Source organism: Centropristis striata, chromosome 7 (assembly GCF_030273125.1).
Source record: "Centropristis striata isolate RG_2023a ecotype Rhode Island chromosome 7, C.striata_1.0, whole genome shotgun sequence".
Classification (NCBI taxonomy): Eukaryota; Metazoa; Chordata; class Actinopteri; order Perciformes; family Serranidae; genus Centropristis; species Centropristis striata.
The window spans coordinates 32,963,370-32,978,404 of NC_081523.1; the positions used below are offsets into that span (position 1 = coordinate 32,963,370).

Sequence of the window (15,035 nt, forward strand, 5' to 3'; positions counted from 1 at the left end):
ATATACAGTACAGGCCAAAAGTTTGGACACACCTTCTCATTCAATGCGTTTCCTTTATTTTCATGACTATTGACATTGTAAATTCATCAAAACTATTAATGAACACATGTGGAATTATGTACTTAACAAAAAAGTGTGAAATAACTGAAAACATGTCTTATATTCTAGTAAGCAAAGGGTGGTTACTTTGAGGAATCTAAAATACAAGACGTGTTTTCAGTTATTTCACACTTTTTTTGTTAAGTACATAATTTCCATATGTGTTCATTCATAGTTTTGATGCCTTCAGTGAGAATCTACAATGTAAATTGTCATGAAAATAAAGAAAAACGCATTGAATGAGAAGGTGTGTCCAAACTTTTGGCCTGTACTGTATATGGAGTAAAGTAGAAGAATGTAGGCCGGATCCAAAACAATATATACAAATGCCCTCATCAAACCTTACATGGAGCCTATCTAATATTAATAACAAATAAAATAAACACAAAAAAACCCAGGCCAGTAACATTCTGCACAATTTGACTGGAATACTTTGCACATGTTCACTTTAGTTCAGAAATGATCAGGGAAACGTCAGAAATAAGAGAAGTAATCACTTACCTTATGCTTGTGAATGAGAGTTCAGTCAGTGTCCAGCTCTACCTCAGTGCCTGCTGCCTTTCACGCTCTGCCACAAGGAAGTAAGAGTGAGAGAAACAGTATTCCTCATGAGTCTCCACCCCGCTGCTACAAGGAAGTCCCCATCCACATTCCCCAGATATGAGCCACAGAGGCACAGGTTCACCTGGGAGTATTGCACGTAGGCATGACAATTACAACTGTACAAGTCACAGAGGTTTTAACTAAATGTGTGTGACACCCTAGGAAAACACTGTATCTTGTGTTCAAATTAATTTTGACAATTAATTTCTTACAACATGTGTTTTGTTTGGGAATGTGCTTAAATCATTGACATAATGTCAGATAAAATGACTGTTGTCATGTGGGAGAGCCCCCCCTACTACATCTAGGATAAATGAAAGCCTATACTAGTAAGCTTCAACCTATTAGATCCAGGGGCTCCACTGTTATCTGTGTAGTAACAGTTGAGGGTAAGCTTTCTATCCCAGCTCTAACTATAATGAGTCATTTTATTATGCTGACACACTGCAGCAGGCTGTATTTACTCTCTTGGGTTTACATCATAGAATTACTTAGAAGTCTATTTAAACTGACCTTTGACCTCACTTTACAATTTTAGAGAAGGAAGACAAGAGAGGAAAATGACTCTGCTTCCCCGAAGTCAGAGCTCTCGTAATATAAGGTGATATAGTTGATCATAATGTTTAGAAACAAGGCAACAAGGAAATTCTTTTGTTTCCAATGCTGTGTCTACTGGGTCAACCTGCTGCACAGGTTGTTTTGTTGTTATATGCAGTACTACGCCCACTGCGTGCCCCCACCCAGAAACTCCACAGATAGTGCAGCCTGATTAGCGGAAAACATATTCAAATTATAAACTCAAGAAAACCTAGCAGTTAAACAATACATAATACCCCTATTCAAGGAAAAATCCTTCATTAAAAAATATGGAAAATACTGCATCGACATCAATTCAGTGGTCAAAGTAAAATGACTTATTAGGCTTGATAGAGCCTGTCAGTGGTTTATTATACCATATTAAATTACCAAAGAAAAAGGAACTTAATAGTTTATTTTATAATGTATTGTGTAAATGGTAAATGCCATTTACCATTTACACTTATTGTCCACTTGAGGGCACAGTAGAGCAATTGAAGCACCATGAAGCTTCAGCTCATGAGTGAACCAATTAGATGGAAAGCTTCATCTCACCATCACTAGTGAATGGATTGCAATTATATAGTGCTTTTCTAGTCTTTGCAACCACTTAAAGCACTTTACACTACAGACATTTACATTTCACACATTCGTGCCACGTGGCACCATCAGGAATTCATTCACACACCAACACAGCATCAGGAGCAACTTGGGGTTCACCATCTTGCACAAAGATACTTCAGAGACACCGACCTTCAGAGCCACAGCTGCCGTATAATAGGCTGTTTGTAAAGGTAATGTAGCATTTCAATCAGTAAAGTAACTAGAATTATAATTGTTATGCAATTCGAATAATAAAGTTGGCTCCCTTGTATTCAATCCACTGTTTACATTCCTATTTTTTCTTCCCCTTTTCTACATGCAGTGCAGTCATTCACTATAGTCTACATGTACATACAACTGATTATATTTCTTTTAAATTTTCCAATAATATAGGAAAATGACATATGTAGTGAAACATCGGTATAACGGTATAAAAGTGCATAATTTTAACTGAATCCAATAAAATGCATATAAATGACTAGAACACAGATTTGATATTGTGAGTGATAATTTGTAAAAAGTACATTGTATGTTTGAAAGACATTCCTAGTTAATTGTAATATTTCAGTATTTCACTTTCAGTTGTCTTTATTGATATAAAACAATTTTAGTTCTCCTCATTTTCTCTTCTGGTGTATTATTTCAATAGAGAGCAAACTAAATGACGTATTGTTGTAGGCCATCCCATAGGTAGGTAGCATCACCATGGGGTCTATTGAGAATTTGCCTTGGATTTTGGATTATTGCTGAAAACATGTTCTGTGGCAAACACACGTTTCTGTTGCTTGCACATATTGTTCAGCAGGATAATCTTCCCAAATGAACACAACTTTGATTATGTTTGAAGCGTTAATGCAGCTGATAAAAGTAAAAAGCTAATGTTATGCTATTGCAAACTACACCACAGTCACATGACTTGAATGTCAGCCATTTTTCTTAAGACAGTTGAGACAATTTAACCAGCGGTTTTGACAAGCTACCGTAGCCAAATAAATTGTTCAGCACTGAAAAACATGATTAGAGGCTTTGAGGGGGACTAGTGAGAGAGTTGCCTTCTGTGTCCACGTTTCCCTGGGTACATCCCAGTTCTCTTAATTGCATCACCGTTGAGTCTTTCCCTTGTGTCTTAGTTCCGCCCACCGGGGATGCATGGAGAGATGCAAGGAATCCAGACGACGAGTGAGGAAAAGTTTTAAGACACATGAGAAGACCTTTCCTCCAAAGCGTCATGTGAAGAGACGTCCGTTGCTAATAACATGCTTTCAACAATTTATTATGTTTCTAAAAATGGAATCCACAAGAGTCTCAGCTTTCCAGTGATACCCAGTTTATGTGATTCAAAGCCTGTTTAGGGATCCCCGTGTGCACAAATATTAAAATACAGTAGGTGGAAATAGCACATCATTTTAATGCATGAGAAAAACTATGTGGCTTTTGCCTTAAATTGCATGTTATCAGCATAAGTATGTATATAGAGAGGAGACTGTATATACATAACCCAGAGGGAACCCAGAGAACCCATTTTGGCAACTTCCTGACACGATATCCTGACATATGCAAAAATGCAATTACTGTTATTAACACTATATAAAAAGGTTCTCCTCCTAAAGCTGCAAAGAGCAATGCCATTATGCATGATCGTTCACTATGTTAACCTTTATTCAACTGTTTAGAAACGACCCAGCTGGATTAGCTGTCAGTCACTTTAACAGCTGTTTGTGTCTGCACAGATACAGCCATGCACAAATAATAATAAAAGTGTTTTCTCTCCGAAGCCAGCTACCTGTTCAACACTTGCACATGAATAACGGGATTGCCTTTATATTATATTATTATTGTTAATATTATCATTATTATTATTATTATTATTATTAGCGTCTGTACATAGGCTATCCTGGTCATTAATTTATTATTGGATATCCCAGATTATGATTGTGTTGTCCGTTGAAAATGTAAATGACGTCACTCATATCAAACCTACACTCAGGACTGATCAGCCTCTCGTGGGACTGAATGGAAATGACAAACAATGTAAAAGTGTTTCTTGCTGACTGACAGACTCTCATACACTTTTTTTATCTGTCTTCACTCTGGTATGAAACTACAAACCACAAATAAGAGCTTTGGGACGGTCGTGGGGAACTTCCGGTTCAAGCGAGGAGCGAGGATCGAGGAGACATGAATAACAGAACTGGGACGCACCCGAAGTCTCACAAACGGGTGTCATGTGACACATGGTTTGCGCAGGCGCAGTGGTAGTCAACAAGCACAGAATGTTTTGTAAGTTATACTTACTTATACTTGCAATATGAGTCGGATTTTAACATTTTTCACAGTAGTAGCAGCAACAACCTTGTTTTGTGTTGAGGTGAACGGCCTACCATACAGTTATTTTCAGGTAAGGTTTTACATTTCCATTCGTATTATTTTTCTGAAATCTATGAAATGATAATTGCTATTTCAAACCTTCTATTTTGATTTAATCTAAGTTCCGCTTTTTTCCAAAGCGGAAGTTAGATTAAATCAAAATAGAAGGTTTGAATTAGCAATTATCATCATCATTATTATTATTGTTATTATTTTAACGTTTGTGTCAAATGACTGAATGAATTACTGTTGTATTCTACGTTTTCTGAAAAACACTATAATTCAGTATGCGCTATACATTCCTTCTTATAGTTGAGAAAACATGGACAGAAGAGAGAAGCCCAGTTCACAGAGAAGTATTTTATACAGACTATGGACCACTTCAACTTTAACAGCATGGGGAATGGGACATTCAATCAGCGTTACCTGATCAACGGTGAGACAAATTGCCCATTTTAAATGTTACAAATATGTGCGCAGATGACTCATTGTGTTTTGTTTTTCTTCTCCTGTTAGATACGTACTGGAAGAAAGGCTATGGTCCTATTTTCTTCTACACTGGCAATGAGGGAGACATCTGGGAGTTTGCATTCAACTCAGACTTCATCACAGAGTTAGCTGCTCAGCAGAGAGCTCTGGTCATATTTGCTGAACATGTAAGCAAACACTGCTACTAATTATGGAAGAGGAAACTCGCATACAGACGATATGATCATTGTCCAATACACAATTCTTCATCACACACAAATTTCACTTATACTATTGGATTTTCACTCTCCACAACCATCCAATCATCAGTTTTTCTTTCACTTCCAAAAGGTAGGGGTATCAAGTATTTTCACATTCATTCATTCACTCTTGTGTGCAGCTGTGTTTTGCCTCAGAAGATTCCTCACATATTTAATAAACATATTACTGGCAATTATCAGGTTGCATCTCCTATCTACTGTGGGTAATATTGTACATCACAGCTTGTGAATCATCACCTCTACATCATGAGCTGCTCAAGCGTACCTGTTTACCCGGCATGTCCAAACTATTCCACAAAGGGCCGTGTGGCTGCAGGTTTTCGTTCCAACCAAGCAGCAGCACACCAGACTTGACTCAGTTAATCAACTGATCTCAGTCTTCAGACTGTTGATTGGTCAAACTGTGTGCTTTTGCTTGGTTGAAACGAAAACCTGCAGCCACACGGCCCTTTGTGGAATAGTTTGGACGTCTACAGCAAGCATTATATTGCATAAAAAGCTTACTTCAGCGTCCAGGGTAACATTTTGTTTTGGACTGATCTAAGACAACTGGTTACTTTGAGCTGACAATCGAAAATTCCTGAACATATTTATCAAGTTTCCCCATCTCTCTCTCACCGCCTCTCTCTCGACCAAGGCTACTGTCATATTTACCACCTTATTAGCCCAATATGACACACATTGTGACAAATAAATATTTTTAAACAGTGACATTTTAACTCGGCACTACTTCTCGCCTCTTGAGTATCTTCAGTAAAGGGTAAACAACAGCCACCATGAACCACCATCGTAGGACAGTAAACCCAGGAATAAAACCTTCTTAGTTGTACAGGCCTCTGTTCTATTATTATTTATAACACCTTTGTCCTCTTCCCTGTTGTAGAGGTACTATGGCAATTCTCTACCATTTGGCAAAGACTCCTTCAACATCCCTGAGATCAGTCTGCTGACAGTGGAGCAAGCTCTTGCTGACTATGCTGTCATGATCACTGAGCTGAAAAAGCAGCTGGCAGCCACAGACTGTCCTGTCATCGTGTTTGGTGGCAGGTAGGATCCACCTTACCATCACTGTTCTTAGTGTCATCCACTTGTGTGACTTGTTGCTGCGCTGTTGCTTTCATAGAAATGTTTTTTTCTTATGTAAGTAGTCAGTATGACACTGATGCCATCAAAAATATAATCTCTTTACTAGAGTTGATTTTAGGGGGATGTAGGTTTCAATTTTTGTGGAAATTGCTTTCAAGAGATGTTGATTCAACTGTACAATGTTTTTATTATAGTATATTTAGTATATTTATTTAGTATATTGTTGTATTACATAACTTTCTAAAAAGATAAAGACCATTGTGCACCACAAGTAAATACATCTGATGTGATCATAATAGAAGCATATACATATAGAATAATACAAACCATGAAACAGTACAATATAAATGCAACATAAATGGGTCAACACAATTTTAGATGTAACATTTCTCACCCTGTAGCCAAGCTTGAATTTGCAGTTATTCTAAAAAACTGTTAATGAACCATAATCACAGGTTGAATTGTGTATGGAAATCAGATGGCAGATCTAAGAACTGTGTTGGCTTTCAGAGGGTGGCAGCAAGACTCTAACCCACATATTACTCAGTTCATCTCATTTTCAGTATTCTGTCTTATTTCCGGTTTGACTGGCTCATCTCTCCCTGCAGTTATGGTGGAATGCTGTCAGCCTACATGAGACTCAAGTATCCGAACATTGTGGCTGGAGCTCTGGCTGCCAGTGCCCCTGTACTGTCCACTGCTGGGCTGGGAGACTCCAGGCAGTTTTTCAGAGATGTTACAGCTGTAAGTGCATTGATGGTCCTTGTTTAGTGTCTCCCACCTTAGCCGTGTTTCCACTGAAGTCGAATACCCGGAATGAGGCGGGTCTCCCTCGCCAAAACGCCCCTAATTTGAGTGTAATCCGACTCTAGCGGACTTTTGACCTGGCCGTTTTTCTCCCCTGAAAAAAGCCTGGTTGCTGATTGGATAGAACGCTAAGCAGGATGTGACGTAGTACTCAACGCCACAACAACGCGCCATTTTTAAAAGCCGGCGAAATAGCGAGTAGTCACAAGCAACAATAAACATAAGCCCCTTTCATAGTGTTGTCCGGCAATGTCCCGCTATATTGCTGGAAAGATCTGTGCCGGCTTTTCGCCTTAGGGAAGGCAAAGTAATATTCTACCCTTTCATAGTGCAGTCCGGCGTCATGTAAAAAGGTGCATAGTAGCATAGTGCTAATAGGCTAACAGTTAGCTCTGTAGCAGTACAGTGTGTATGTGCTTCTGCAGCAGGAGGTTTTCACTTAGCGATCTCTGTTTGCTTACAACAAGCACAGGACACTCAGTTAGCGATGCCGGTTAATTCATGATCAGCGGCGGACACTTTGTGTACATATAGCATTCCCGTTTGTTTACAATAAGAAACGGACGCTGTGCACAGTTAGCAACGGCCGCCGCAGTTGTTGTGCATGCTGTCAAAATTGTTGCTAAACGATTGTCCGATGATCGAAAGCCATACGTTACCTCCAGAGACTTTTTTTGTAATGGAGACATGCCGAGTAAGCGTCCATTTGAGAGGACGTGGCCCAAAGCTTTCCCAGCAGCCTCTCTTTACTCTAATGGAAATGCGGCTCTTGACAGTTAGACAGATCCCGTGGTCTGGAAATGAGAATTCTTTAAATAATCATAATCAAAACATACACTGTAAACAAAGCAAACAATAGCTACTCAATAAAATTGAGGCAACAGATTGCATGCAATAGTATTTATTAAATCTAACTACGTTACAAGTTGAGTTAATAACAACTTAAAAGGAAGTGATAAGTGTCAATTAAAAACGGACTAATTCTATTGCGTTGGATTCATTCTGTTGATTTAGAATTACATACACATAAAGATTATATTTAATGTGATCAAATAAGTAGATTCTATCTCAAACATTTTTATATTAAAGTTACTTAAACAACTGCCTCAAAATCAAGGACGCATTTTTATTTAATACATTTTATCAAATATATTATGTAAAATTAAATGACTACAGAATAATTTATTACAGTGTACCATCAAAGTTAATATGAAGATTTTTAATAACAAGTTGTCTTTATATTGGTTGCTGTGAAAAAATAAATATAAATGAATTCTGTAAACTTTAGTAGCAATTTAGAGGTTGTGATGAAGGCTTTGAGAGTCTTTGATAAATTAGACAGAGCTGTTTTAGAAACATTTTCACATGTGCAGGTTGTATAACAGCATTTGTTACTCTTTCAAAGGATTTTGAGAGTGTTGCTCCTGAATGCAGCGATGCTGTGAAAATGGCATTCCATCAGCTGAAAGAAATGGCGGATCGTCAAGGTAAATCCCTGTGATAATTTTCTTTCTCAAGAGAAGGTGGCCTCAATTTGATGTCTGTCAGAAAAACAATGAAATGTTATCATGCAGATGTAAGATGTATTAACACCACATAAGGATATAAACCCACTGCTGTTGATGTTGCCAGATTACAGTCGCATCCAGTCAGAATTGTCTCTGTGTAAGCCTCCAGCATCAGCTCAGGACATCCGGCAACTGAACGGCTTGTTGAGGAACGCCTTTACTCTGATGGCTATGCTGGATTACCCCTACAGCACTCACTTCATGGGTAACATGCCCGCCAATCCTGTAAAGGTAAATGCAATTCACTCATCTAAAATTCAACCCAAGTGAGTGATTACTTAGAATGAAACTTTTCTGACCATAGAACTGAAACTGTATGTACTTTTTTAATATTTAGCTATCCCAAGCTGTACAATACGCAAACGAAACCAGCTGTTTAACAGTTAACAGTTATGGCGACAGCTGACTGATGTTTATCTTTCTTTATTTCTAGGTGGCCTGTAAAACCATGCTGAGTGGGCCTGACCTGCTCACCAACCTCAGGAACACTGCAGGTAAAGGAAATGTACTTTTGTATCTTAAACTTGCCAATGCGTATTGTTCTTTTGAGTGTACAATCACTAACAGTTGTTCCAAAAAATGTGTATTGGCATCTCATTACATGAGTTGGTGTGTGGGTCTGTTGGTGTGTGGTGTGTTAGCTCCCTTGAGATTAAAGTACCTTCTGGGAAAGAATCCAGAATCTCTTTTTACCCTAAAAACAAATGAACCTATAATGGAACTGAATGGAAAAGGGATTTCTATTTTGCTTTTAACTTGATATTACAGTATCTACTTGATCTCCATGACAGCTGCTTGACAAATAGGACATTTGAATAAGCTCAACTGAAGTGTCTAACTGTGTCAGTGGCTGATGGTACATTGTCCTTTCCTGCAGGGATTGTATACAACTCTACAGGGCTGTTCGCCTGTTTTGACCAGTACAGTCTGTATGTGGAGTGTGCTGATCCAACCGGCTGTGGACTGGGTTTCGACAGCCTGGCCTGGGACTATCAGGTACTCAAACTATCAGCACAAAATCATTTGTTATTAGTTTTTACTACTTCATTCAAGTCTATTGCTTAACAACAGATGAATAAACAATTCTGATTAAAAATGGCAGAATATGTGAAATTTCAAAATAAAGGTGAACTAAAAAAAGATTTTAAAAATCCTAAACTCTTGGGGCGAGCCATCTGAATGGAGTTTATATTATGCCGTGATACTTCAATTATGCTTGTTTCGAGCCACCAAATTTATTTTAACTTTATTAGTTATTGGTCAACAGCTGACCATTCTACGAACGTTTAAAAAATCACACGTGAACGATCTTATCCAATCCCTGAGTGACTGTCAGGGCCATCTTTATGCAGATGACACTATTACGTATTGCATTGCGGGCTCTGTACTATTAGCTGTCGGCACTGATTGGTCTCAAGCTGGTACTTAATGTAATCAAAACAAAATATATGGTATTCTCTAGGGCCAGAAATATTGGTCAAAATAATCTGCATATACATACCAAAAATGTTTCTGACATAGAACTGGTTGTAGAATATGAATACCTTGGGATCTGGCTTGGTGACACATTTACATTTAAATGCCATATTGACAACCTTGCAATTAAACTCATGTAAATCATTGGCTTCTTATACAGGAACAAAACCAGCTTCCCACTAATATGCAGAAAGAGACTAGTCAGTTCTGGACTATGGGGATGTGATCTCCAGGGGTGCTGCTCCCTCAACCCTTAGACCTCTGGACTCTGTATACCATTTTGCTGTTCGAGTTATTACTAGTGATGCATACAACACTCATCACTGTATTTCATATGATAAAGTGGGCTGACTTTCTCTGGCAAACAGGCGAAAGAAGCATTGGTACCCCTTTATCTTTAAGGCCATTACTGGATGACTTCCCTATTTAACAAGACTACTTGATTGTAACCATGGACACCATATGACATGATCAAACGATTGGTTTACTCTCACAGTTGCTGCCGACTGAACTTGGAAAGTCAGCCTTTTGTTTTAATGGCCCTGTGACCTGGAATAATCTTCAATTTAGGCTGAGGATCAATACGCCTTAGACATTTTGTCAATTTCATAGCTTGATTGCAGACTTGATGCAATGTTTTATAATTGTTTGCATGGTATTAGGTTAAGCATGTTGTGTTTGTCTGTACTTGGGACTAAGATGCAGATCAGATCACATTTTATGACAGACTATTGCAGAAAACTAGGTCATTTCAAATGGTTCACATACTTTTTTTTGCAACCGTATATGTATGCTTCATCTTCAAACATCTGTTGTGGTTGCAGGCATGCACAGAGATTGATATGTGCTATGAGAGCAACAACGTGACGGACATGTTTCCTCCCATGTTCTTCACTGAGACAGACCGTGAGCAATACTGCTCCAAACGTTGGGCTGTGATTCCACGGCCAGACTGGCTCAAAACCCAGTTCTGGGGTAACGGTGAGTACAAATAGACAAGGACCTGAAATAGACTGTCTTAAAAAATATATATATATATATGTATATATATATATATATATATATATATATATATATGTATATATATATATATATATATATATATATATATATATATATATATATATATATATATGTATATGTATATGTATATATATATATATATATATATATATATATATATATATATGTATATGTATATATATATATATATATATATATATATATATATATATATATATATATATATATGTATATGTATGTATATATATATATATATATATATATATATATATATATATATATATATATATATAAAAATATATACATGTAGACATGTATTTTACAACAAAAGAGTTTCTCAAAGCTAAGTGGTATAGGCTCAGATGCATTTTTCGTTGTTTGTTGTTTTCATATAAATGAGCAGGATCAACTGTAACATCTTATAGCTGCGGCTCATCAACAACTGGACTGATGTTGCCCAATAGACAGAAGTTGAACTTTTAAATGAACATGAATATTTTTAATCATACAATCTAAAACATTTTCTAAATGGAGTGGGAGAAAAAGGAGATGTAATTTAAAGATTTTTTTAAAAGAATATTAAACCTTTTTGTAGGAAAAAAAAGTGAGGTCGTACTGTAACAACATATCATACCAGTGAAAACTGGACCTTTAGTCCATGGTAAATATAAACATGGAAAAACTGTTTTAAGCCATGGTGGCACTGGAGGGTAGTTGTGAGAAGTCATAGAAACTTCCTGGATTGTAATATCTGTGACATTTGGGCTGTAAACATGTAAATGTAATTTTGTAATTAAACAAACTTCCTTAATATTCCTAGAAACCTCCATCAGTGTATTTTGTTTCTAATGACTTCTCCTCTTGTTTCCAGCTCTCTCCACAGCCAGCAACATTATTTTCTCTAATGGAGATCTGGACCCATGGGCAAATGGAGGGGTAATATACAATGTATATTCATATTTAATAGAGCACACTTAAGTGAACTGTGAAGTCACTGCTTTTAGTGGGACTCATTCCGCTCTCTGCTGTTTAGGTTCGCAAATCCTTGAGCACATCATTGGTAGCTGTCAACATTTCTGGAGGAGCCCATCATCTGGATCTGAGGTACAGCAAGCAGTTGGCCACTGGAGAGGTATCCTTGACTTCTTTTAAACTCAAAGAAATCTAATCTGATATTTATCTGTTGTTTTATGCAGAGGATCTAATGCTGCTGATCCAGTGTCAGTCATCAATGCCAGGAAGACAGAAGGAGAGCTCATCACACAGTGGGTGAAGATGGAGCGAACTAGATTACGGCAGTCACTTTAAAGCACAGGTTAAGAGTTGGTCAGGACTGGAATTCTGTCAAATAATTAGTAATGTCTAAGATTCAGCTTGGTTTCAAAGTTGTACAGAAAATACTCCAACTCTTAGTCTCAATTCCATTCTGTGGAAGTGGGTATAAAATATGTATATGTGTTCAACCTGGAAAAGCCTTATTCCAAAATGGATTCAATTCATTATTTTCCTTAAAAATTCTACACACAATACCCTATAATGAAGTTTTAAATGAAGTGAAAATCATTTTTTCCCCGATTATATTAACCCTTTATAGGGCACTCCTGGAAATTGAAAATGTCAACCCTGAAGTGTTATTTTAGGATTCATTTTTCTATTGCAAATCAAGGTCAATTGAGTCATTATTATTATTATTATATTTATTATAGTCTCTTTCCCACAGCAACCCTAAATAGACAATAACACATAATTTGCATCCATCACCACTTTATCTTTTACTTTTAAACTATTTATTATCTTTTTAGACTACTTATTACATGTGCGTAATGTCTGAATGTCTTTTTTGAAGCACCATATATATGAGAAGCACACGTAAATTTAGTTGTATACTTTTTTAATACAATGACAATAAAGGACAGCTTGAATCTTGTATAATTTACTGATTGGTCAGATGCCACAGTGTCACTATCTGTGATGGAGAAACCCATGTGGTTCTATGAGCTCACAGAGAGCAATGAGACCTGTTATAGATGTCCGTTCAAGTTACCAAATATGGTTCTTTGCCTGATAAAGGGTTAAAAATACAGAACGAAAATATAACATGTCCAATTGTATTCACAGCCTTTGCTCAACACTTTGTTGAAGCACCTTTGGCAGCAATTACAGTCTCAAGTCTTTTTGAGTTTGATGCTACAAGCTTGCAATGCCTATTTTTGGGCAGTTTCTCCCATTCTTCTTTGTGGGACTACCAAAGCTCCATCAGGTTGGATGGTGAGCGTCGGTGCACAGCCATTTTCAGATCCTTCCAGAGATGTTCAATCAGGTTCAAGTCTGGTCTCTGGCTGGGCCACTCAAGGACATTCACAGAGTTGTCAGGGAGACACTCCTTTGTATCTTGGCTGTGTGCTTCGGGGCGTTGGAAGATGAACCTTCGCCCCAGTCTGGGGTCCAGAGCTCTCTGGAGCAGGTTTTCATCAAGAATGTCTCTGTACATTGCTGCATTCATCTTTCCCACAGTGTGATGCTGCCACCACCATGCTTCACTGTAGGGATGGTGTTGGCCAGGTGATGAGGGGTGCCTTGTTTCCTCCAGACGTGACGCTTGGCATTCAGGCCAAAAGAGTTCAATCTTTGTTTCATCAGACCAGACAATTTTGTTTCTCAAGGTCTGAGAGTCCTTCAGGTGCCTTTTTGCAAACACCAGGCGGGCCGTCATGTGCCTTTTACTGAGGAGTGGCTTCAGTCTAACCACTCTTCCATGCAGGCCTGATTGGTGGAGACCAGCTCTAGGAAGAGTCCTGGTGGTTCCAACCTTTTTCCATGCAATTTTTTTTTTTTTTTTCGTTTTTCGTAAATGTGCAAAATTTCCCAAAAACTTTTTGCGCGTTGTCATTATGGGGTATTGTGTGTAGAATTTTGACCTGAAAAAATGAATTGAATCCATTTTGGAATCAGGCTGTAACATAACAAAATGTGCATTTGGCAGCTGCACCTGTGTTGCATTTTCCCTGGAAACTGTTGAACTTCTTCTTATTTTTGTAATATTATATTTTGCTCTTCATTTGCAAAATAAAGACATGTCCATGTTTGCGAGTAGCAGGGAATGGTAGGGAAACCCTGTTAACTCACCAAGTTGACAACCAATGTTGGTAAATCTAGTGAAACCTAATAACGAACAAGATACGATATGGTGAACTTGCTTCGTACTTCAGGGCCCGGATGTTCTACCATGGCTAGATCACTCCAGACCTGCTTGGTTTCATGAGTCAATGAATGATCCTAATATTGTTTCTGCTCAATAAAATCTCTTTCATTTCTACATGTATAGTCAATGCTGGATTGGCTTTAATTTTGAAATAAAATGTGACAATAATAAAATGAATTGAATAAAAACAACAAGGAAAACTGGGGTGATGATTTTTCTGCATGTGGTAGCTGGATGCAGCCTTGTATTAAATGGTAAATGGACTGCACTCATATAGCGCTTTTCTAGTCTTTACGACCACTCAAAGTGCTTTACACTTCACTTGACCTCTTCACCTCCCGCAAACTGGATTTCTTGTGTGTGACTGAAACTTGGCTGAGTGTGAGTGGTGAGTCAAGCTCGCTTTCAGAACTTTTACCTGCTGACTGTTCTTATTTCAACTCCCCGTGGACTAGTGGTCGAGGACAAGGAGGAGTAACGAGTGTTTTTAAGAAAAGCCTTGACTGTCTGCAATTTCCATCGGTCTATAACGCTTCTAGTTTTGAACTTAATATGTTTGAGTTAGGCCGTTCTCATCACTCAAGGACTTCATCAGTGACTTTTCTAATTTACTGCCTGAGATTATGCTGAAATATGATCAAGTTTTAATGGTGGAAGACTTTAATATTAATGTCTTCTGGCCTGCCAGGCCGTTGGCAAGATTAATTGGTCCTACACAGGAACATGGACACACTTTTGATCTTGTATTCTCATGCAATTTGTGTGTTTTTAACTTTGAAATATTTGATGCTGTCTTCTCAGATCACATGCCTGTTTTATTTGAGATCTCTCCTCCTTGCCATATCGCTGAACAGTGTGCCCCTGCTCGTTAATGTA

At 37.8% G+C, this 15,035-nt stretch overlaps 1 protein-coding gene across 1 annotated transcript; it reads left to right on the forward strand.

Moving 5' to 3' along the window:
- Window positions 1–4,189: 4,189 nt before the first annotated feature.
- On the forward strand, window positions 4,190–15,035 carry dpp7 (dipeptidyl-peptidase 7). The gene is made up of 13 exons (XM_059337227.1): window positions 4,190–4,279; window positions 4,561–4,684; window positions 4,765–4,904; window positions 5,881–6,044; window positions 6,692–6,827; window positions 8,296–8,377; window positions 8,523–8,689; window positions 8,892–8,952; window positions 9,336–9,454; window positions 10,759–10,915; window positions 11,829–11,893; window positions 11,991–12,061; window positions 12,154–15,035. The coding sequence occupies exons 1-13, from the start codon at window positions 4,190–4,192 to the stop codon at window positions 12,263–12,265; spliced, it is 1,488 nt and encodes a 495-aa protein (XP_059193210.1). The 3' UTR covers window positions 12,266–15,035.